The sequence below is a fragment of the Strix uralensis genome, chromosome 7 (assembly GCF_047716275.1).
Source record: "Strix uralensis isolate ZFMK-TIS-50842 chromosome 7, bStrUra1, whole genome shotgun sequence".
Taxonomy (NCBI): domain Eukaryota; kingdom Metazoa; phylum Chordata; class Aves; order Strigiformes; family Strigidae; genus Strix; species Strix uralensis.
The window spans coordinates 35,662,447-35,688,077 of NC_133978.1; the positions used below are offsets into that span (position 1 = coordinate 35,662,447).

General features: G+C 36.5%; 1 protein-coding gene across 5 annotated transcripts; it reads right to left on the minus strand.

Annotated features, from left to right (window-relative positions):
- Nucleotides 1-1,105: 1,105 nt before the first annotated feature.
- On the minus strand, nt 1,106-19,465 carry FAM204A (family with sequence similarity 204 member A). 5 transcript variants are annotated; one of them, XM_074875393.1, is made up of 8 exons: nt 19,395-19,465; nt 18,428-18,773; nt 17,353-17,443; nt 16,731-16,764; nt 16,151-16,250; nt 14,323-14,412; nt 3,299-3,405; nt 1,106-2,940 (listed from the first exon to the last, which is right to left on the minus strand). In XM_074875393.1, exons 2-8 carry the CDS (start codon nt 18,677-18,679, stop codon nt 2,889-2,891), a joined length of 726 nt encoding a protein of 241 aa, XP_074731494.1. In that variant the 5' UTR covers nt 18,680-18,773; nt 19,395-19,465; the 3' UTR covers nt 1,106-2,888. The 5 variants fall into 5 exon arrangements, with proteins under 5 accessions (XP_074731494.1, XP_074731490.1, XP_074731492.1 ...); XM_074875389.1 differs by having other exon boundaries at nt 16,151-16,253; XM_074875391.1 differs by having other exon boundaries at nt 16,151-16,253; nt 18,428-18,715; nt 19,395-19,429.
- Nucleotides 19,466-25,631: the final 6,166 nt, after the last annotated feature.

Consider the following 25,631-nt stretch of genomic DNA (forward strand, 5'->3'; position numbering starts at 1 on the left):
AACTTAGTTAAGAGGCATTTCTGGCAAAGTTTGGCATATAACTGAGCTAGCTTCAAAAGAACAATGGGTAATTGTGAGACATTCCCCTTTTCAAAGTGAGTTTTTCTGTTTACTCTGGAGAACCGCACATGGGAAGCTACAAGACTTTTCCTCAAATGACTTAAGACTACTCATGATATTCAAGGCAGTACCATGACTATAGTTGGAAGAAATATGAAAGTGCGGTGGAGAAAAATACTGAGGCAAAACTAGTTCATGCATTTATGTTTTTCAAGGCTTCCCAGGGGTAGGAAGGAGCTCAAGATATCATCAAATGAGCTCCTAATAAATATTTGGCTTCACAACAGATTTGTACCGAAATTAGTAATTTAAGTACATTCCTCCAGATATGCAATTTCAGTCAGACGAGGAAATAGCACAAACTTTTCATTTGCTACAAGAATTATTACTACATCTCAAATTTAGTTCAGTGTAAGAGATTATGTATTTAAGGTGATTAAAAAGGTTTCAGTTAAGAGAAACAAGCTTTTGGATTGTTTTAACACTCTTAAAAACCAGGAAAAGTTAAGTAAAACTGTGTTCTGAGATTTGTTTGACCAAAATTCACAGCACAGAGCAAAACTAAGGAAAAGTGTCAGGAATCCAAGACATGTTAGAATCAGATCCACAATTCAGGAGGATGTTTATTAAAGGTACAGTTATGTGTTCATTTATTTATTATGTTTTTTGATGATCTTTCTCTATAAAGCTGTATTACGCTTCTTTATTTTCCCTGTTAATCGTTTTTTTTTGAACATGGTATAATTCTGGGAATTAAGTAATATTCTAAACAAATACTTTAGATAGATCAAAATATTTGAAATGTGATCGTTTTTAAATTCATCACACAAGTAACCCAATGCCAATATTCTGCATACTTCCTTAATAGTTACGTTATTAATGGCCTAACATAAAACTAACCGGTTATTTAAAGTGAAAATTATTACAGGTGGCTGGGTATGCACTGCTGTGACAAATACAATGTGGCAAGTTCTCAGACAATAGCTGGTTTTTGACAGTTTGGATTTCTTTTAAAGCACATTTTCATATCAAACAGCACTAATCCTTACAATTACATCAAGATCTTTATTTGAATAATAAACACTGTTAGTGCTAAGAGCAACTATTACAAAAAAACATACAGCATCTGTTTAATATATGCTACTTTTAAATGTTTAATGGAATACTGCTGATGTTTTCAGCACAAAATTATCAGTACCATTTCTGCTTTTCAGTATATAACAAGCAGAAAGGTCAACTGTATCGAACACTCACCTGCCAGCTGCTTAAAAAAACCCAACAGAAATTATGGACAGAGTGCCCTTAAATTTTGGACAGGAACATTTGGAACCGAGAAAAATCCTGATGAAAGGTTCATAGTGTAATCTGTTTGTTTATGCAAGCAAACATGCAATTTACTTTTATAATTACTTTACTAAGAGATATCACTTGCTTCCCTCCACACCAAAGTATCTAAAGCTAATGTAGTTCATAAACCATAGTGTGAGATTTATGATGTTATACTGCAGAAACCTGTTTAGCCCCTGATTTACAATCCTGACAATTGTATTCAACTCTGTCATCATAACTAATTACAGCTAACTGCAGATTACCATATTGCAAACTCTCAACTTTGTGAAAGAAATACGACGTTCTGCTAAAAGAGAAAAAGAATCAAACATCCTGAGGGCTAATGAACAAAAATGCACTATTCCATGTTGGACTGCAAACCTAAACTCTTCGAATTGGTGCCGTAAAACTTGAAATTGCTATTTGTTGGCAAGTTGTTTTAGCCTCAAGTACTTACACAGTAAATCACCATTACACTAATACCATACCTTTGGCCTGAAACATATTAATCTTGGTTAACAATAACTGACATTTACATTACCAATTAAATTCAGGCATTGTGGTGAATAAACATACATGCAAGAGCTTCGGGGAGAAAAGTTACTAGTTCTGAATGTGTCCTTTTCACTGAACAATTTTGAAGAAACATCATCAATTCTTCTCATAATCTTATAACAAACATTCAAATCCTAATTGATCTGTAAAATATTTGACTTGGAGTAAAATCTGCATTTGTTTCTTGGGTGCAGCTAACTGCACAACACATTTCAGATATTTTTCAGGATACCTATTTCTATACTTTATCTGCTCAAAGAAACTGTGACTTTTAAAACGTGAGTTCCTAGGAAGGAAAGGAAAATGGGACTTTTAAATATTCTGAAGAACGTGGCACCAGGACGTGATGAATATATACCTGATCCTCCCAGGAGAAGGAGGACGGACTTTTTCAGCCAATTTTTATGTTTACTATAATGTCTACATTTACTAAGCCCATAAATGCATAAATAATAATGGTTTTAAACAGGTAGGGTGGTTTTGCTTTTGTTTATTTAGTGCCCCCTCAAACATTCAAGCAATCAGAAAAGTAGTACTTGCTGCATTAAGTCTGTATAACCTCAGCAGGAAAACATATCCCTCTCCTTACACCCACACATAACTGCAGAGCAGCACAGAACACATTTGGACAAAGCATTTTATTCCAACTTTAGAGAGTCCTCTGCCAGACCTCAAATGCATTCTGCAATGTATTATCTTAAGTTTTTATATTTTGGAGAAAAATACTATATTTAACATAGTACTGATGTTTAGGTAGTATTGTTTATAATATATTATAAGATAGCTCCAAAACAAGATACTGCAGTCTAACAGCATTATGAGAAACACAGGGAATTTCATATGTTGGGTTTTGTTTCGGGATTTTTTTGTGTTTAGATTTAAGTTATCCACAAAGATTCTTCTGGTAAGAACAGGTATATGACTCCTGAGGAAAACAGGATGGGTCACATGTATCCCATATTGCTTTTTGTTTCCCATCTTTTCTTGGCTTCAAATCTGAAATAGAGCACAAAAGCCACATTAGGAATCACAAGCATATGTGTTTCAGGTATTCAACCATACTATTCTTAACAACAACAAAAATAAAATCTTATTTTTAATACTGTAATAAAGACATGAAGGCAAGTGCAGCCATATAACCGATACATTAATTCTGGAAAAGCCCCTGTACTTATGTCTGATACACTGCTAAAAAAACCCACAAAAAAACCCCAAAACCCAACAAGGTTAAACTAAACAAATAAGATTAGCACAAGCCTATTTCAACTAAAAAAAACATTTAACTGACATTGTATTGTATACACTTAGTGCCAATGAAACCACAAATGTTTAATTCCATACTCAAATGGCTTACCCCCAAGCAAGCTTTTTTTTCTTTCGAGCTTCTTGGGCAGCCTCTGCTTCTTGCTTGGCTTTTACAAAGTTGCGGCAAGCGGCAGCTTTGGCAATTTTCACACCAAGCTAAGACAAGAAAAAGAACAAATGAAAACTGAATAGATGCAAATGGCTCATATGTTTAAGCCTCACAAATTACTTGGTCTGATATTGTTTCTCAAAAGTCAATAGATATTAAAATATTAGGCTGATGCTGTACTATTAGATCAGACAAGCACGCATGTCTCTTGAGAGAAATACAAAGGAGTAGGATCCTGGGGCAAGCAATCCTTTTCACCAAATCATTCGTTTTTCAAGAATAAAAGCAAAGGTCAATAGCCCACTAGATCCTTTTGTTTGTTTGTTTTTTAAATATATAGACATACATATACACACATGCAGGCTTCATTAGTAAAACCACTCTGTGACCTCAGCTGTGCTAACAGAATAGTATCCGGTCTTACCAATACGAAAGCCGCCCAAAACCAGTTTTATACAGGAATGACTGCTATGACCACACATTTCCCAGCACTACCAGTAGACACGTTTTAATCAGTCTATCCAGAAAGTAAATGAAGCAGTGTCCTTACAGTTCATCTGGCATAGTCTTCACATTACTAGCTTTCAGACTATTAGTGTGATAATATGCATGCATTTCAAATAAGGTCATAATAGGCTGGAGGTGAATACTTTACTTGCATAATGCAGGTGAATACTTTCATAAACTTACTCACATGGTGAGAATTAAGTTCACTTTAGTGAACATCGAGGTAAAAAATAAAGCAAAAAAGATGAAAGAAAGTACTGTGAACTATGACCAGATTGTTTTCCTTAATCATCATTCATAACTTGTCCACTGCAGTTACATTTTGTGATTGCTGTCATGACTCAACATTATCTGCACCTAAATTAGGAATTATGGAAGAATTTGGTCTCAGAAGTTACCGCTTTTCTCCAATACAAACAAGCAATTCATTCAGCCCAAACTGCTACAAACTGCGACATGGACAAACCGGTTTTCTTCCTATCCACTCCAAAACCTACTGAAGTTAGCTAACCTGTTTCTGATTGGATATTCTAAATTTCCCAAAACGTCATGGGAGCATCAACAAGAGAGGCATGGGAGACCCAAGTGAAAGAACATTCCTTAACACTTTGGTTAAAGTTCCATTATTAATGGTAATACACATCAATAGTCTGCAGCATCTATACAGGCAATTCTTATTTACTCCAGCTCTTTTGTCCAGGTAAGATAACACTCAAGAATGCATCTTCAAGGGTAGATGCACTGACACATCTACAGGTCTCCCGCCAAACACCTACCCTGTAGGTAGGCTGAAACCCTGATTGTTTTGTTAACAAAGCAAACCAAGAGAGCATCGCTACAAGCTATACTACCTTACGGTCCTTTCGGAGTTCAAGAATCAAGAAAACAGCCTTTCTGCAGAAGGCTTTGAAAGTCTACATGCATGTAGGCAGTAAGCACAACATCAGTTTGTCCTTTGTTTGAGATTAAAGACTGGCAACACAAACAGTTAAGAGGTAAGCATAATATTTTAAAAGGAAAATGTGCAAAGTAATGCTAAACAAGTTTTTCATCTACTATTTGCACGTGTTATAAGGTCATAAATATGTAACTATGGAATCATTTTGATGCACAAAATAATTCATGTGACCAGACATTTCAAAACTTTTATATTATTAGCTACATCATTTTTCATTATATAACATTACATACAATCAGTAATTCAATGCCAACATCTTAACTGCCAAATCTCAAGTCAAAGACTAGAACATAACGTTCTCTTATTATCACTTAATTCTCTTATTATCACTCTTATTGTCACTTAATATTTAAGGGCAGCTATCAACTTTAATAAACTTGCAGTATAAGAAAGCTTAAGAAAACTCACCTAAAATATTCAGAAAATGTTTACTTGTTAATTGAAACATGACTAATTATTACCTGAAAAACAGAGCAATCTGATGGCTGAAGTCAATCAGCATGAACCATGCCTTTATTTTTGAGCTGTATTTTACCTCCTAACATACTTGAAAATTAACTCTTACTATGTGATGAATAACAGCATCTCCTTAAAATATATTCTAGTGGCTGATTGAACACTTATACACAAATATACACAAGTGAGGTCTACACAAGCACTGCAGAAAAATCTTTTGATCTGTATTTTTTGAAGGACAGAATGAGTTCTTCTATCTTTGAAAAGTACAGAAAAAATGGGATAATCATATCCTCTGTAGTGTATGTGGAAGTAAAAGGAGAAACATTTTGCAGCATTAATGTTATCATTTCTAGGCTACAGAGTCAAATTTTCAAGACATGAAAACAAATGTGTCACACATAAACAGACATAAACATTTTAGTCGGATTAAACATCATCTGCTCCCACCCACACCCAGACGTACATCTTCACACCCGCACACACCCCCCACCCCCAAAGAAATCCATAAAAGCTTGGTCAATGGGTTTTACATTAAAAAAACATTTCAGGTCATCAGATAACTCAATAAAATACAATCTTAAAAGAAGTAAGAAAGCATGAATAAAAATATATACAACAATTTCTTGTGTAGTCAAAGTATCAGCATTTTCCATATAGAACATCCAATATTTTGCTGCATTTTAATTAAGGTGTCTAAACATTATCACAAAGAACTGCAAATTGGTCAGAGCACGCAGTAAGGAAAATTAAGCTCTAAAGGCTTTTTATCACCATATTTCAGGAACCAAGGGTGTAAAATGTTCTAATTTGGGATATATTAAAAGCCATAAAAGGTCTTTCAAAAAGATTAATGGTACTTTGCTTGGATTTAAGATAAGGGCTTTAGCTGGTTGGAAAAGCAGGGCCCTGGCTAGACCCTTGAGGCATTCATCTTTACAGCCACTTGGAAGATTTGTAAAAGCGTCTGCATAACCTCAAGCAAACGCACTGCGACATTTTTTTTTTAAATTCCTTTCAATTTTACAGGTTTAAAGTGTGTAAATCATATTGGGTAGTAAAGCTGATATAATGGCTCATCCTTGTAACATAATATATATATTTCTAAGACAAACTTAAAAACAACTTTGTCTCTACAGGGCAAAGACCTTTCCATTTTGAAGTTGACCAATAATCATACCAAGTGTCTTACTGTAGATATTTAATGTAGCATAAATGAAAATTCCTTATCCGTTATTTTTCATAAATTTTCTACTCATCTGAAATTGTTACCTTGCAACAAATTTCTGAAGCTTTGCTTCTTTTTGAACAGTTTCAAGGCATTTATTTAAAAATACCAATTATCATACTTTAACTTTTTATAGAATAACAGGTCTCTATGAAAAATATTTATGCCATTCTCTTTTGTTCTTTAATTAAATGAAAACAGATGTTTTCTGAAGTAAAGCGGAACCATTACTGGAGTACTTAAAGTGTTAAGGTCTTTAATTTTTATATCAGTTTGGTCTACAATTCCTGATTGTCTTTACTCAAGCTCAACATTAATGTCAAGCAAGTTACCTAGGAGACGAAAGAGATCAAAGAGACAAAAAACCCTCAAATGTCTGATTAATCAAGCCTGCAAACAGCTTATTTCTTTTAGCCTGCATGCAAGTATGAAAATGAGATTCTGGGAGCCGTACATTGTGCAGATTTGTTCATTCTTATCAGAACAAAGCCAGCGGCAGCTTATTTCATGGATCATTGGCACTGTCATCAGTGCTACACAGAACGGGTGACAGCTCCTCATTTTGAGGCTTGAACAAAATTAGCAAAAAGTCGGCACAAATTAGCCTCTCATCTTTTTAGTAATATGACATTATTCATTTACTTTTTATCCAATTTTTAATTTTTTCCTTGTCAGCTATCCCTTTCTAGTGTTTCTTGCACAGCATCATAAAACACTTTTAAAACAAGCAAAGAAATGGCTGAAGTTGAAATAGTATGTAAAGTTCAGGCAGAAGAGTAAACATTTTTATTAAGGTGCAACAGAATCTGCTGTAACTTTCAGAAAACTTCCTTGAAAATCAAACCATTTAACATGAAATATCATATAGCAAAGACTTTTCATTAAGATAGGACTGTGCAATGTAAGCGCTGAATGATACAAGTAATGAGACAGATTCAAGAACTGCTCCAGAAATATTTAGGTATGATATACAAAATGCTAAACGTACAGAAGCTCTAACAAAACATCTATATTCAAACAGGTCCTGAAATATCCTATGATCATACCAGAGAAGCCAAACAGCCTTTTAATACAGTGTTACAGTTTCTCATCAAATATGAATCTAGTGATTTCAGGCTTGCCTTTAGCAATGATTTTCTCCTTTTATGTTATGGAATGTTATCCATTGCTGACGTATATAAAATATATAAAGCAAACAAGAATACCGAGTGGATTTTGCAGTGAAAATTGTCCCCTTTCAATGATGTGCTCAACTTCCACTGTAAAATACTTTGTAACACCTTTGTTGTATTTTTATGCTGTGTATTACAACATCAAATTATATTTGGATGACACAGTAATGGAGCAAGGACAGAAAACTGTTCTAATATTAAGCTCTTTGCTAGATTTAAACATTTAAATGCAAGTAACTTCTTCCATTCATGAGAAAACACAGCATTAAAAAATTAACTATAAGCTGTTAGATGCTTTACACAGCCCCCTTATAAGAAAGGCAGTTTTAAAAAAAGAACTGTAGTACTGTTTTCAGCAATTTCTTTATCTCTGTTCTTCTAAGTAAGAAAGCTTATTAACAAGCTTTGAACTTAAAATCACATTTACAATAATGTGCCATCAACAGTTTTATAAGCTAATTAGAAAAAAAGATTAATTAATGACTGGCTGCTAATAAAATGGCAATCATGAAGAAAGAAACCAAGGGTGCTAAGCTTCAACTACCACCAATTAAGAGCTAATTACAAACAAATTATATATGTGTTTTGCTGTGGGCTTTAATTTACTAAAATGGTTTTAATTAAAAGAGAAAACATGCTGATTAATTGAACTGCAGAAAAAATCTACAGTATAAACTGTGCTTTGTCTGTCTCTTTAATTAGACTTGTAACATCTGAAATCTTTTTTTAAGGTTTGTTAAGGAAAAGATATACATAATTAAGGGAGCGTAAGAATGTAATTCTAGGTGATAACCCTGCCATGTTCCAAAGGTTAAAAGAAAACAACCTCAATGAAGAGAGATACTTGGAAGCACCTCTGCTAAGTGTTAGAAAGAAAATCCTTCAGAGATAAAACAGAAACTCTTCTTTTTTTATTCCCTGGGTCCTTCAACAGGCAAGACTTCCAAGTTAATTGGTGCTTGGTTACATTTTGTATAAAAATGCATCAATGTCTTCAGGTACCTAAAAGCACTATGATAAATTGTGGACACTGCACAGAATTTAGAAATTTTTACCAATAGAAGAGCACCAAGCATCTGAAACTGTAATGTGTGTGTGACCTCATGATCAATCACATCGAACCCAGATTTTCAAATGGAAAACAGCTTCCAGAATGGTTCTCAACAGTTATGACATACAACCTTGCTCGTGTACTTCCCATTCTAAATTATATGACTAGAAGTTATTTACAGATAACAGATACTAATGTGATAAGAAAATGGTCAAAACTGATGCAACAAATTTTGAAGACAACAGCAGGAGTGATCTTGCTGTAATATGAGAATGATATCCCAGTGAATAGCCAATTAATTTCGCCAATTACGATGTAGATCTTTCATTTAAGCTTAATTACAATACCACAGTTTCCCTATAAATTGCAGCTTTTAAAAAAATCTTTCACCAAAATGCCAGAAGCCACTAAGCTAAGCACTTAGGAACAGTGCTGTCAAAAAGACTGCATTATTTAGAGACTGACAACAACTCCAGTAATTTAGCACACTAAATTACAAACTATTTTAAAAGTTCCTTTTGACAGGTAAGTCTAATATGGTCAAGATTATTTTATCATGTTACAGTCCTCGGGCTAATGCACTCTTAGACAACGTGGCACCTATCTACCAGGCAGTTAACACAAAAACTACAAGCAAATGCAAAGTTTGAGGTTTAGCCAGATTAGCTCTCAGAATGTTAGAGCCATAAGAAATCTTCATTCTGCTTCTTGAGACACTGCATGATGATTTCAGTACAAAAACACTATGAAAAATTCTTTCTCTAAGTGAAAAAAAGCTTGGAAAACATTTTCAGGTTTATATATTAGGGGTAGGGAGGGAATCTTAAAATTATTTGGTTCAATTAGGAAAAGAACTTTTACAAGTATCACTCCAAATTGAAACTGATTTAAAGTGAAATTACCAGATATCTCCACATACCATCCTTACTCAAAAGGATAAACACCTCCAACTATGCAGTTACAGTGCTCCACTGTATCAATATTTATTCTTAAAAAAAAAAAATCAAGGCAGATTCCCAAACACAGTAGGAACAATTATATTATGCCAAAAAGGTTTTTGAAAAGCATTAGAACAGTTGACATAATTCCAAGCGTCTGTTCCCAGCTACATTTCCAAGTACCTGCTACCACTAAATCTCAACTACCCTACCCCAGAGCATCATCAAGAAAACCATTTTATCTCAGCCCAGCTAAGTGTCCATATAAACCTCATTCTCTTCAACTTTCATTCTAAAAGGTTCAGAATTTTTGGTGTAACTCCCACATTAATACTAACACTTCTATTGGCATCTCTCAAGTTAAACAAATCATCATTAAATACAGTGTTCAACAATAGTTTTAGGTATGCCATTCTGCATTTGAAAAGCAGAACTTTAAAACATGAAGGACTCTCTGCCAATGCTGAAAGCCTGGAATATTATAACAAAGACAGCAACTGGATTACAATACTAAACCTTAACTGTGCATACTATACCACGCATACTGCAATGAATTGCTAGTTATTTAATACTAAGTAGTACTATGTTGTAAGTACCAAAGAAATAATTTAGTCTAACAATGTATTTAAAAATACAGTGATTTAAGATTAAGCAGTATGACCCACCTGCATTGTGTTGATGCTCAACACAAACTTATCAGAGGAGTACTGACCCTACATACTGTAACTGCACTGAGCTGCTCAAGCTAGATGGGGTTCTAGAAGCAGTCTAGCTAAAGAAGCACTTACTGATGGCCTAAATTATTCTGTACATCATGCAGACATGCGCATATTCTTTCAGGAAGAACTTCAGTCATATATAAAACAATGCAATCAGGAATTTCAGGCTCACTAGAACTCAGTGAAGCAGAACACCCCACAAGAGAACACACTGTGGGGATGGGCAAGGACGCTACAGTTGGAGACCTGCAACCCTGACAACTCCCAAACTAACTGCAAATCACCTTTCTAGTCCACAAACTAGGATGACAACAGGAGACAAGGGCTAACACTTTGTAGTGAGGTTTGCCAATAGATTAGATCGAGTATCATCATCACAAATACAATTCATTTTATTAACAGAAATGCAGCTACTAATAAAAAAGGGGTAACACATTTTTACTAGTCTCAAAAGCTACATATGAATCCACACATGCAGCCACTAGTAAGTACAGAGCCTTGCGCATAAGGTATCCCAAGTTCCAGCTCTCAGTCTAAAACCTTAAATGCTATTAACAAGTCCTGTTTTAAAAATCAGCATTTGTGCATATTCAAAACAGGAGAAAGCAACAAATATACTGCTCCAAGCCTCATTTTACAGCAGTACAGCAACATTTTCCACAAAGAACCTGCAACAAGTACCACATGGAAACGAAAAGACCCAAAGCCTTGAAGCAGTAGCATTTAGGTTGTTAGGATGTAAATTGCAGTGATCCACTCATAGCTGCTAGATTATGCATATTGCCTAAATCATCACTGATTTTAAAGGAATCTGATTTTAAAAAGCCTTTTCTCACTGTGTCATAATGATAGCATATTGACAGCATTATTTTGGCATTCCTTTGCTTTTTAGGACATGTTTTTACTGCCTATTCTCATCATCTGTTTATTTTTGGCTTCATTTTTCTAAATACTGAAGCTGCCCTATCAGTTTCACAGGCTTATAAATGTTATACATCAAAAATTAGTTTCACTTATTAAGGCAGGAAACAGCTTTAAGAACTCTGGGATCTGTGCCTCAAAGCAAAAGCTTTATCAGCAGGTTCCAGTCACTGCTTCTTGCAAAAGAAAATGGTGCCGATTAAACCCCCATACACCTGATTTCAAAAAGAACACCTACCCACTGAACATTTTTCACATGGCTGCAAGGAGGGCTGTACCCCAAACAGAAGGCAGCTGTTTCTCATATACTCCCTGTCCCCAACCCTGCAACACTGCTCAAGAAAAATGAAAACTATACATAAAAAGATGAAGTTGAGATAAAAGAACAATAATTCATCCACTTATTTCTCTCGACTTCAGAAGTGGCATACTTCAATACAGTCATAGTATATAGTTCCATGCCTGACTTCCTCACAGTGTTGTGTTGCATTTGGAAGTTAGAGGGATACAAACAGCCACATCTTAGAAGAGAGTTAATTTTTAAAGCATTATGTAAAATCAGTTTTTAAAGGGACATTTCTTTAAATTGCAAAGAGAAGGAAAGTAGCCATGGAATCAATACTATACAATATGAAAGCAATATTTTATTAATTGTACTTGTATACAAAACAATGATTTTTTTATCAACCTCTTCCATAATCAAATCCTTTTATAAAGTTCTTCACTAAATCAGAATTAGTCACTGTTAGGATGATTTCCTTAAAATAAAAAGTATTTTAAAAGATCCATTAAAAAAAACCCCAGCTTCTTAAAATCAAATAAAAACAAATCTCACAGTGGGTTATGTAGCACATCTTTAACAACAGTAGAGAACCCCAGTGAATTCACATGGATTCTGCCTCGACAGAACTCCTCATGAGATCAAGACAGAATCATTTGAGTTTTCCTTCTTTCAACATACTATTTATTCAGATAAACCCACTTAACCAAAACCAAGTCAAGGCTGTGAATACTAATAATGTTTCAAGCATTTTGTTTTCAGAATTACAACATGCTAATATTTGAAAGTCAACAATTTGGAGCTAATGTTCCACAAATAATAATACATTGCTGTAGCACCTGGGATATGCTAGATGTTGTACAATCCCATGGCTACTGAAATCAGATAACAGTTTATCATAAATATTACAAAACCTTAAAACTTCCTACATTAATTTGTTTTTATAGTCAAACAATTTGCACTAGAACCTCAGTATGTTTTATTGATTATGATATTCTAACCACTTTAGAGTAGATGGGATAATGACATTTGTGAAGGAGAACAGCAAGTGTTTTTCATGTTGTACACATGAAAGGGAGTAGAACAGCGTCACAGTAAGAAGCTGGTCAGACTTCAAGGGGACATTAGGACACATTCCTATCACTGTCAGTAACTGTTACCTTTGTGGATTGAAGTTTTGTGATCACTGGTGAAAAGGCAGATAAGGGTCTAGTCCTTAGAAACTGCCCTGAGTGACTAAATGTAGGAGGAGTTTAATGATTGTGTAAGAACAGGCACTGAGGAACGGGTAGTTTTACCTAACCTTAAGAGAACCTCAGGAACTGTACTTCCCATTTCAAAAGCCATCTGCTTTTAAAACCATCACAGTATTGTATTATAGTCCATTAAACAGATATAAATCTGCAATTTTACATTAAAGCTTGGCTTGAAACCCTGTACTTTGGAAACATTTTAAATATTTGTATGAGAATGAGAAGTATTTGGAATTTGTCTTTCTTAATGCTTGCTAATACCTTTGAATTTTGTAGTGTATACCAGAAAATTCCCATTAACTCTGTGAAGATAGAATAGTATGCAAGATAGACGAATGAAAGCAAAAAATATGTAATTATTTTCTAATATAATTTTAGAATATTTATAATTATATAAATCAGGTAACTTAAAAATTATAGCTTCTCCACTCACCTCAAATAGTACTTATCTAGTTATTTTTTCTTACCTGGCTTCAAAACTATTCGGACTATCTTTTTATCCTAGTTTTCTTCCTTTGCATTTTCTCCCATGCACAAACAGCAGTGGGCACAACAGCTTTCATGGATTTCAATTACATACTTCAGCTGCTACCACCTACCATACATACACCAATTTAACTATTTCTTGTATGAAACTGCAATTACCAGAAGTATCTGGTAGATTCCTCACCAGTTTAAGTATTCACTCAGCACTACATACAAATTTAAAGGGTCTACTTTTTGTAGTAAAGAGCAACATAGCCTTCATAGAATTACTCATATACACCAACTAACAAGACATCTTGAAGAAAAAAGAAGGGAGTTTCTCTCAGCTGCATTTTTTTTGATATGCATTTATATACTAAAAATGATGACAAGGAGAAAAAAAAATCCATTCATTTTATAAACATCTTTCTAAGGCTACAGCAATGTTTCACATCCATCTACTCCCATTCTTCTTCAGAATACTTCCAGCTATCAACTCCTGATCACACAAATACACAGTAAAAAAGCACTGACACACAAGTCTGAGTATGTCTGTCCTTATTTGGGCATGCTCTAAACTTGCTAAATCTCTACCTTTCTTCTTCCCCAATAAAGCTTGGGAGGCCTGGAATTCAAAGACAAATCTGAGGCACAAGGAACTCACAGGAAGGGAACATCCTACTCCTGTTTTCTTGGCTTGAGACATGGCAAGAAAATCAAAAGCTCAACACAGACGACTAGTTAATGACTCATCTGACTTGTGGAGTCAGCAGGAAGGCTTTAAAACGAGGTTATTTGGGATCGTTCATAGCTGTATTTTCAATTCTTATTCATAACTTCAGCTGTCCGAGCATTATTAGATCAGCAACAAAATCCTTCAATCACTGACAGAAATCTGCTTAGGAAACAGGAAAGATGCCCCAAACTATCTTCAATGTTATTTTAGTTATCACACCTTTTGTACAGATGTACAAAACTAAATGTTTCCTAAGAGCTTTTGTTAATAGTCCACTTACCTCACGGATGGCTAATCTATCACTCAGCTCCTCAGCCTTATCAATGTCACCTTCAGCCACAGACTTCTCTATGCTAAGTTCAAGGCCAGACTAGAAAAAAGAAAAGCAAGTATCTTTAGGACAAAAAGAAATAACACCTTTAAAGGGAGCATCTCCTTTCTAAAAATATTTCTTTCACAAAATTATTTTAAGACACTGCATAAACCTGTAATTTTTATGTAACACAAATCACTTTGTCTATGTATTGTAATGGACAGTATAATTAAGAATTCACTGAAAGGCTGCCTGAGCACAAATCATTGCATTAGTTCCACCTTATGTGCAGGATAATACTGTAGGTTAAAAAAATTACACGGACTAGTTTATGCCTGTCACAATAAAATTTCATCTGAAGATCTGGCTTATCTCTTCCATCCCTGGAGCTTTCTAAACAAAATGTGAAATATATGTGTCAGGTAACATGAAGAATGGCAATTACCACTGTATCATTACAGTTCTAAGATCTTATCTTTACCCAAAAACTGAGTTCTGGCATGGTGCCACTCCACTGTGCTAATAAATTAAAAATTCTAGCAGTCTTATAGAAAACAATGAAAAAGCTTCAGAATTTAACCTCTGAAAATAACCTTTATGATCAACATAACTTGTTTAACAACAACATTTACAAATAATGTAACAATAAAAAGTAAATATTTACTGGAAATTACAGTTTGAAACTTCTCAAAGAATACAGAAGGGTAGCATAGCAGTAGGTACTGACCGGAATTTCACAAAAAACTCTCTCATAAAAGAATTTACAGCCTCACTGGTTTTAAATATTGAATGAAAACACATTTGACAGTTTCATAATGTACTTTTTCAAAAGATAAAAGCAAAAAAGCAAACAATTCTTGAGAAACAGCAATCTGCATATACTGCACTTGAATTATTCAGGTGGAAATTGGGAAAAAATAAAAAAAAGGAGTACACAATTAGAAGTTGCGATGATAGCCAACTGTTAGATATCTTTTCTGAAATTAATGAGACATACATTCCACTAGCGATAAAATCTCTGAACTTACATGGACAGCATCTGCATTTTAAGACTATGGGCCTCATTCCAGATCTACCCTGATCAGTTTAACGACAACTAAATATCCACCAAAAGAACTCAGACAGAAGCAACAATGTCTCATGACTTGCATGCAGAAACTTACTTCAGGCAAATGAAAAATACAAAATCTATCATAATGGAGGCTAACTGAACACTTGACATCATAGAACTTACACAGGCCTTTACTAGAAAAACAGAACGAACAGTGCTATGCTACTCACAATATAATGAGTTTCTTAACTTATCCATCATCGTGTACCAGTTATGCCAAATATGACTATTTACACAATAATATTTATGAACAGAATGTATTATAAACCCAGCAAAACTGTATGGCAGGTTTGGCCCTCTAATGCCTATAGCCACTAGTGTTCACTAAGGGATTTACTTGACACATTTTAAAGTTAAAATTGACTAAATGACTAAAAAAACAAAAGGAAAAAAAGTCAAAACAACACATATGAAGTCTTCTCTCATGATAATAGAAAACAAAACTAGACAGGAAACAAGCAGCATGGATACTGTCTCAAAAGAAAGCACTGCAACCTTTCAATCCAAATACAGTTCATGTGATATCTAAAAGGAAATTAAAAATGTGCACTAAATTATCCTTCCTCACAGTGTCTCAATCATTTACTCACTTTCAAATAGTCTCAGTTTTATTCCTATCTCAGTTAAGGCCGAGTTCTTTTACTGCCAAGTACAAGCTGACATGGCTTTTGCATCAACAGTCACCTTTTGTGGAGCCTTGCTATCCACAGGTGATTCAAATCTATCATTGATTCCAAAGTATTGTGTAAGTTCTTTCCATTTCTCTTCATTTGCCAACTGTTGACTACTAAAAAAAAAAACCACAACAAAGAGTCATTAATATAACCAGTTCCCTTTCCACAACTTGTAATATTCTTTTCAATGGTAAAATAAATTTTTCCGTTTGGTAGACATGCTCTTTTCACCCATTCACAGGTTTTAATGGAAGTGAAATTAGCTATTCCTTCCCCTCTAAAACTGTAATGCCACAATCTTGAAAGCAAGTTTGTATGCAACTCCATGCAAAATATCATTTAAGAGTAACATTAAGTCCATTTTAAGTTATGTCAAATAATACATTTGTGTTCTTTTTAAAATCAAGCAATAAACTCCATCAATCACTGGAATCAAATTCAGCCTGCACGACAGACACTGAACAACTTCAGCAGACATTTTACATGATGTTCAAAGCTAGGCTTTGGCCATGCATGTGGTCAAATTTTTTTTACAAGTTTTGCCTGATATTAAAAACAGACATCAAATAATCACATTGACCTGGTTATACCTCTTAGTTACTTCATCGTTCTTTTTCTGTTTTTCTAGAGGAAAAAAGAAAATAAAATCCAACATTACACAGTAATACCCTACAGCACCCAATGAAGTTAACAGAACTCTAATTGGTCATGTTTCCTGTAAAAGACTGACACGCTAGGATTTTTACCCAATGATCATGTGGATTTAAACCACTTAGCTGTAAGACTTTTCATACGAAGAACTTCCTACAGTATCTGTGAAGGAGTTCTCAGCAGAGTACACAAAAGTATGTTTTACAGAATTACTGAAATACACTTCGCCATTATAAACTAGTACTAACTGAATAAATTCTACCTCTTTTCTAAAAAGAGGACAAATGTACCACTTGAACTTTTAAGTAGCAATTTACAACCTAGTCCTACAAGTGGAAAACAACACTTTTCCACACAAGTGGAATACAAGTAAAAAAATAAAATCCTAGACAATAGCTAGAACACATATACCCAGGCACTCAATTCTTGGTAAAAAAACAACAAAACAAAACCAACTAAACAAAACCAACAAAAAACCCTACCAACCAGCAATTCCCATTTTCAATGTATTTGATAGTACTTCCATTTTGAGAAAGTAAATTCTATAATTATATAAAACACCTTTCCTGTGGCGCTTTCTTTTTCGGCTTTTATTTTCCTGATATGCTTGGGTCTTCATTTCACGGTTTTTCTTCTGAAGCTCCACAAATTTCTACAAGATTAAGAAAAGACAAATCAGTATTTTAAAAATTTTTTTTCCTATTTTTTTAAAAAATGTACATAACATGCTGAGTAACATCGTCCCGATATATTTATTATCCACAGTACCTTGTTAATATCTATTACATTAAAATTTATGCATTGAGAACATCCAACTCTTGATGGTGTCAAACTGGAACGAGCTCTAATCTTTCATCACCTCCCTCTGACTTTCTGCCCCCCCTAAATCCCAGGACTATTCAAACCCAACAGTTTTCTCATGGGACACGACACTGAATACACTTAACATTGGTTGTGCACTCCTGAGCTATTCAATGTATTGTCTAGCTGGTAGTTTTTAATTACAGGTATTACCGACAGCATAGTCCTTGCACAGCAAGCTACCAACACGGATTGAGGATGGAGGAGAATAACTAGTTTTTGCCAATTCTTATTTTGGCTCAAAAGCCTAAAACAGATTGCTTTATTTTTTTTTTCCAGTCCTTACATGCAACAGGAAAGTCAAGAGGTTATAAGCAACTACAAGTCTGAGTGCCTACAACTAACCCCTACAGAAAGCAGAAGGGTACACCTCTACGTCACAGAGGCATCACCAGTACAGTGGCTGATACACTTCGCAGTAAATCCTTATCAATGCAGAAAGCAGTTACAAAGAAGCTCAGAGCCCACACACTACCAAAATGGAAGTCTTTAAGCAACTGTATAGTTACCCAAACATTTCCCTGCTGTGCTTTCAGTCACCACTGCACTAGGGGTAAAACAGTTACACTCACTTCCTATCTAAATTCCTGTTCACCCTACTTGAAACAATCTAAGGTATATTGCAATGACTGCAATTCGATCATATTTTATTTCATTTCACATTTGCATATTTAATATTCAACACTGAGTTATTTTAATTTAAAAATTAGCCATTTGACTTTGAGTATGTTGCATTCCTGCTCTGGACATTTGGAGACCTGTTAACAATACTCACATTCCACATAGTTAAAGAAATCCCAGAAGGGCACGTTTGAGATTCGTTTTCTCCATCTGTCACTGGTATCACAATGGGTTCACTGCTGACATTACTTTCAGGTCCATTCTCTTGGAATTCAGAAAGCTGAACCCTTCCAATATCTTCTTTTGCATCTTCCTTTGAAAAGGAACCATGCGATTCATCTCCATCATCAGAACTTAAGTCAACATCACTTTCATTCAGTCCCGGAGGTAACAGTCCACTCCACATCTTCCAGTTTAAACAAGCCCAAGCCACTTCAAGCCACTGAGAAGACACCACAGTTACGTGAGTTTAGCCATTCTGGGATAAAAACATAACTAAGCTGCAGAAGAGAGAAGCAGAAATAGCAAAACACATCGTCAGAATGTTTTAATTTCTCTTGAGAGAAGTAACTACCATTAGATGTTTTAGACAAGCACATTATAAAGCTTCTAATACTCACAATTTCAGAGAGAAATAGAGGATTTCAGTACACAGGTTGAAGCTATTAGCTTTTTTTTTTTTCTTCCTCGTTCTTTAAAGTTTTGTCACTTGGCAGTTGTTTACAGCTGCGTTCAGTTTAAGGGCGATGCTGCAGCAAACGCCTCCAGCCTCTCTCCCCGGGCAGCGGGGGAGCACGTCCTCCAGCCAACCTTCCCCAGCCAGCGCTTCCCAGGGCACCGCAACCGCCTCCCCTCGCCGCCTCCCGCCTGGCCGGCAAGGTCGCTACGGGCGAGCCCCTCCGGCGCCGGCGGGGAGACCGGAGAGCAGAGGCGGCGGGGGGAAGGGGGAGGCCGGGGAGCGAGGGCAGCCCGCTCCGGACGGAGCGAAACGCCGCTCCAAGCCAGGGTGGGGGATCGCAGACAGCGCCCCCCGTCCCGCCACCCCCGCGAGCCCGACGGCACTGCCGAGCAGCCCACACAACCCCCAGCACCGCGATTCCTCCCCCCCCAACCGTGTTTACCTGGCCGCCATCTTGGCACCGGCGGAACACCTCGCCTGCCGATTGGGCTCTGCCCCGCAGCCAATCAACGGGCGCCTTGCTGCCTTGGGCCCGGCCTCCCTGTCTCCATGACAACTAGGCAGGACGAGGCGGGGAGAGGCCTGGGGGCCGAAGGGCTGGGGAGCGGCGTCTGCCCCTGCTCCGACCCCGATGCCCACCCCGGGGGAACGGGTGCTGCCTTCCCGGGCAGGCGCTTCTCCCCTGGGGACTGTGGGCGCATAGCCCCTCCTCTCAGCGAGGTCGCTCTGGGGAAACGGAGCCAGTTCCTCGCACTCAGGAGGGCTCCAGAAGGGTCTGACAGCCCAGCATGTGCAAGTGAGGCGGTTTTGTCAGAACTAACAGCAGTGCTCTGTTTTACAGCAATCCTAGTTGCCATAAGGAAGTACGGCGTCTATTCCAAAAGTAAACCTTGTAATTTATACAATGCCTAAGTGTTTATGCAGGGACAGAATGGCTAGGGTCAGCAGCCGTACTCTTCAAGGATGGAAAAATCCTTTTAAAGTTCCCACTGGTGTCTTGGATTAATGTGGTAATGAGAAAACCACAAGAACACTAGTCCCAGATCTTGCAAGGTTGTTTGTTGTGGATTGATTTCCCTTAAACTGCTCCAAGAATGTGCAAAAGCTCTCAGAAACTCATCAGGAATTGTGAGCCAAAGAGCACAGTTCTAGGTGCTTCAAAGGTGACCAGTAAGTCTATACAGAGCATTCAGCAAAGGACTTGCGTATTTGGAAGATTCTCTTACGCCTCTTTGTCCTTTCAGCCTTCATAGGTGAGACATGAAGCAAGTATTTAGGAGCAGCCTGAATATGTTTCAACGAGAACATCTTGCATTTAAGGAGCAGCAGGAAGGGAAGCACAGAGAAACTGCAAGAAAAAGATGAAGGGATAAGGCTGACATCACTAGTACGGAAATGTGTCTGAAACATGGGAGGTTTTGTGATTGAAATAATTTGTAAGAAGATGCATTTCTGACTGACAATTTGACAGGTTGAAAACTTGAAATCTCAGTCTCAAGTCTTCTGAGAAAGGAAGTGCTGCCACAAAATCAGGACACAACTCAGTTGTGGACAAACAGTTCAGCTGTGAGGGGAATGAGAAAGGGGCAAAAGTTAAAGTGTTATGAAGATGGATAATAAGGAGTATGGCTTTGAGTAGGGATTTCTTGATGGATCACAGTTTCTGGGATTGGCTGTGCATGGAAGGAGGAAAATACCTTTCTCATGAACATAAACCAGATCTTCAGATTCATTTCCTTTTTATGCCATAGTTTTACATCCTCAGATTCATTTCTAAAATCAATTAATTCCGTAAGTAATCACTTTTTCATGAACTACATGTAAATTTCACACTCAGCTTGCTAACTAGATTTTCCTCTCATCTGGGAAATCAATTTTTAAGAGATTTATTTTGTTTACATTTAATAATTGATTGTATTTGGTATACAGATAAGTGGTAATTGATAAATGTATTGGTACTGGCTATTCATTGACATTTCTTCTAGCAAGATGTTAGACCATTAGGCTGCATGATATTTTCTTAATGTGAGCTAATTTAAGGACACCCCCAAAAATTGAAGGATATGTGATATCTTTATGACCTGTACTTTATATGTTAGGGATACATTTTCAGAGGGCAAATTTAAATTTGTGACACAGTTTGTATCCAGATGTTGTGCTCTTTATTTAGTATCCACAAGCCAATTTGTGGCACAAATTGACACTGGTAGTGAAGACAAGTACACAAATGTTCACCTGCATTTCATTTTATAATTACTAATTCATTGTATTTGTAATTTTAAGAGCCAAATTTCAGGATATTCTCCAGTTCTCCCGCAACAAATTCTGACTTCGCACAGGTTCTTCCATGAGAAAAAAGGTGGAAAGAGCTCCTCCCTGCCTTTCAGCAATCCAGAAGCATTTGTATTCAAAAGATCAGTGATTGCTGAAGGTACAGAAGAGATTGTTGCCTACTTACTGTTTTTCTGTTGAAACTGTGTAGAGTCTAACTGGAGAAGAAAGGAGAAGGCAGCACACCCTTGTGACCAACACTGATGTCCCTACATCAGATTTGTGAGGGCTGCTGTTGTGTCCAAAACTTGATTCAGTGTTGAATTCTTCTCATGCCAATTTTCTGTTCCATGTTGAGCAAATATTCAAATAATCTGATTTATTTCCTTTTGGTCAACTGATCTTACTTCCTTTCTCACTTGAATTCCTGTTCTGGAGACCTGCCAGACAATGACTCTTATGAATGAAACGAGTCATGCCTCTGAGATTCCCATGGAACATCAAACTAGTGCAACAAAGTAATTACAGGTTAGATATTTTTGATGCTATTATTAAAAACTGCTTGAACTTTAGAAGGAAGGCCTACTGCAATTAGATGTAACATCAAGTTTAATTTGAATCTTTTGGGATTTCTTACAAATTTTCAAGTTCTAGGCGATTTTCTCTATGTCTCTGTTTTCTACCTTTACCTTCTGCTGTTAGATATTTACAGAAACTTTTAGTCCCAGTTGTATAATTTGCTTCGTGAGATGCATTGTCTTGTGGCAACAGGAATATGAGGTTCTTGCTATGGGAATCTCTGTAGAGCAAAGCACACAGTCTGTTCAGGAATTGAAAACAGCAGCTCTGGGGCATGGTCGTTCTATGGTTACTGAAGAGTAACCAAGTATTAGTGTACAGCACCATGGTACTTCTAGTTCATGCTGTCCTGAGGTAGTCTTGAGCAAGTTTGCTTGAGAAGAGTGTATCCTGTATTCTTTTGGGTAACTAATCTGGTGCTATTTGTACTCCTGGTACCATTTAGGATGGACTCTTCATACCACCACCACATTTGGCAGTGTGCACTTTACCAAGCCTGAACAGGCGTTCTTCCATACCTTTGCTTGTTTTCATATAGCAGCACTGAGAGTTTCTGGGCAAAAGTATTGAGTATGATCTACAAAACTCAGCATTGCTTGGGTTCTTTTTGAAACACTCTCTAATGAGTAACTGTAACAGAAGTGGTCCAATTTGTCAGATACCAGAAAAGCTAACGGCTGTGTACATGCCATCCACAAAATATATGGTTTCCTAGTGCAGAAATGGAATCTGCTACAACATGAAATACGTATTATTAACTGTTTCTTGGTTTTTAGCAGTAAATGAGGACATCAGAAACTTTTCCTTAAACACGGAAATATTCTACGTTTTATTCTTCTGAGGCAGGTTTGGAAATAAATAGAAATGATCAAGAACTAAATTCTTGTTTAAACATAATAGGAAGGCCTTATTGTATTAGCAGATTACAGTCATTGTGTTAGTATACTATCTACCTTGTATTCATTTTTGCTAACATAATGGGAAATTTTTCTAGCATGATTATATTTTAATACAATAAAATAGTGTTGGAAAGGAAAATTAGTATGATTTTAAATAGAGATGTAAAGACAAAACAATAACCTCTGGTTTTTTTCTAAACTTTTAATTTGTTGCTAACTTAAAAAATACTTTTTATTAATACTTTAAAAGAATTATATTCAAATGAGCATTTAAAGTCAGTTAAAAGGATTACAGAGGGTTTCTTTTCCACTTACTGTGCCATATAAGAACAAATTAATTCTTGCTAAACAAACATTACAAGAACCATCATAGACACAATTAATGGAAATCTCCAAAGAACATTATCTAAGACCATACATTAAAGTATATTAGTAAATATTCTATAGTATATATTGTAAGTAGTAATGATGTTTTGTAATATGAGCTCTCTCTACCTCAGTCAAACTAAGACTTTAATCCAGGCAGGCCCTTTCCTGAGTCCTGATCGAAAGCCCTTTAAAGTCAGTGGAAGGATTTCCACTGGCTTCGTTTAGGTTTGGATTAGGCCAAGAGTGAGCAGCAGAGAGCTGCAGAGCTGTTACACTGCAACACAAGTTGGCCACATGTGCGTACGGTTGGTTTATATACCAGAGATTGTCTTCTGTCAATTGATCTAAGACTCAAGTCCCCTTGTGTTCTCATCCCCATGTTCTCAAGGACACTAAGCAAAAAGATAGAAGGGGATGGAACAAAGAATAGTATTCTGAAGAAAAATGACCTTGAACATAATCCCCTGTGTATAGCTGAGAATCTTTGCTATGTGCTCCCTTCTTCATCGCTGTACTGCCACTTGCCAAGAAGAGCTCCATGGTCAGTCCGTAGGACTCCTTGTTATGCAGCATCAGAGCAGGTCGTCTCAGATGCTTCTAAATTTGCTTGTTTGATGGCACTACATATCTGAACAATGTAGGATCAAGCCCTGAGCTTTTGCTAAGATTGTCATACTGTCATTTACTATCGTCTTGTTCCTCTGAGGTTTGCATTTTGATGAGAATTCTGTCCATAGGTACAGAAAGAAATGCCCATAGTTTTAAGCATCAGCAGCACATGCTTTGGCTACTTTTTAAAAAAAGGCATGTCTAAAGTATTAGCACACAGTATTCAGGGAGGAAGTAAGATCTTTTGTTCAAAATTCCTGATTGAAACTTGGAAGATCTGCACTCAGTTATCATTCTTACCACAGACTTCCTGTGAGGAATGAGCAACATATTTTCAACTTTAGTACCTCACAGGTAGAGAAATCTTTCATCATCCTTGTTTATTGCAAGCATAAACGCTGCAGGTTTTGATCCCATGTGGACTGTTGAGGGCAGCGACAGACACTGGCAAGGGCTGCATTGGAAGGCTAAGACTGTCAGGACAGCTTTCAAAGGCTCAGCCTTCATAACAGATGTTACCTTCCCCTCAGTTAGGGATATGTGGTCAAATTATTAAAGCAGCACAGCTTTCAGTCTTGTATTTTGTGTGGATTAATTCTAATTATGAGCATTGAATAGTATGGCAGTTTAGGAACCAACTCACATGAGTGGTGATAACTGTGGGTGTGGATAGGGAAGAGGGGAATGAGCACAAACAGGTAGAGAAGTTCTAGCCAACTGATTTTAAATTGCCACTGAAGGTCTGTGACAGATTTTAGATATTATGTCAAGCCAAGGAACAAATAACAATGAGATTAATTCATCTGGTGGGGTAGATCTGAAAAAAAAAGTGTAAGCACTTAAAGGTGCAAATGATCTGGGTTCTTAGAATTTTTGCAGAGGGCAAAAGCATAACTGAGCTGTTGTCGATGTACCCATACCAGCCATAACCTAACTTGTTTGGATACCAGCAATGAGGGTATGAAGTTAAGTGCCATAGCATTTATTCAGCTACCTGAGACCTGATGACTGTTGTCCTTGCTGACCTGACCCCCATTTTGTGTTGTAGTTGTAGACCTACAACGACATTTGTTACTTTGAGTATAGGCTATGTTTTATGGGACCTGCAGGCATATAATTCGCTGCAATGTAGCCATCACCCCTATCTGAGGGTCTTCACCTAGCATAGGACAAATTTTATCAATTCAAATACATCAATCCCAATTTTATTGCAATGGACACAAAGTCCATATACTGGACTGGCATCTTGGATATATTTCCTCTACTCTAGCAACAGAAGAGAAACACCCTTCTGCCATACTGAATGAAATATCATCTGTTTTTACACAAGAAGAGTCAGAAAGCCGTTTTCTGAACCTCTCAGAGGGTTTTTATTTGTGTATTAACTGGCGTTATTTAGAAGTGCAATAGTGAGCCTTACAGCTAGGAGTTCCTTCATGTGGCACTCAGATGTGGAGCGAGGGCCAGGCACTTAACCTCTCCTCGGTTTAGTTTGTGAAACAAACAACACTATTTTAACTCCTTTTCAAGGATATTAGATAAAATTAATTAGTTTAGTATTTGTACTGCAGAAAAGGTCTATGTAATTGGAAAGTCTTATAAAACTTTCGATCTTTTAAGTTTTATTTTGTGTTGGTTTAACTTTGAAGGGCTAGTTTTGATACTCTGTACTGTATTTAAAATGTACTATTGTTTCATTTGTATAAATAACAGCTGATTTTTCAAGCTGTTGTAATGAACCTATTTAGTCGTTATGTATACCAATGCCCTCTACTGGTTTGAAACACAATTGCTCAGCAGAGGGTATTGCTGTTCTCTTTTATGGAGGAAACTGTAATATTTAAATTATTTTCTTTTGAGAGTAGTAGAATTTTGGTTGCATATCCAGGCTCTCTGTGAAGTGCAAGTAGCTGCACCATGGGCAAGCTGACCTCTGGGTGACTGTTGTTCTC

Excerpts from the sequence above, each read along its gene's own strand:
- FAM204A (XM_074875389.1), bottom strand. The coding sequence starts at position 18,679 with ATGTGGAGTGGACTGTTACCTCCGGGACTGAATGAAAGTGATGTTGAC. Across the intron at positions 16,765-17,352 it reads AAGAAAGCGCCACAGGAAAG|AAAAACAGAAAAAGAACGAT; the intron begins GTGTTTTATATA and ends TTTTTCCTCTAG. Across the intron at positions 3,406-14,322 it reads ATAGATTAGCCATCCGTGAG|CTTGGTGTGAAAATTGCCAA; the intron begins GTAAGTGGACTA and ends TTCTTGTCTTAG.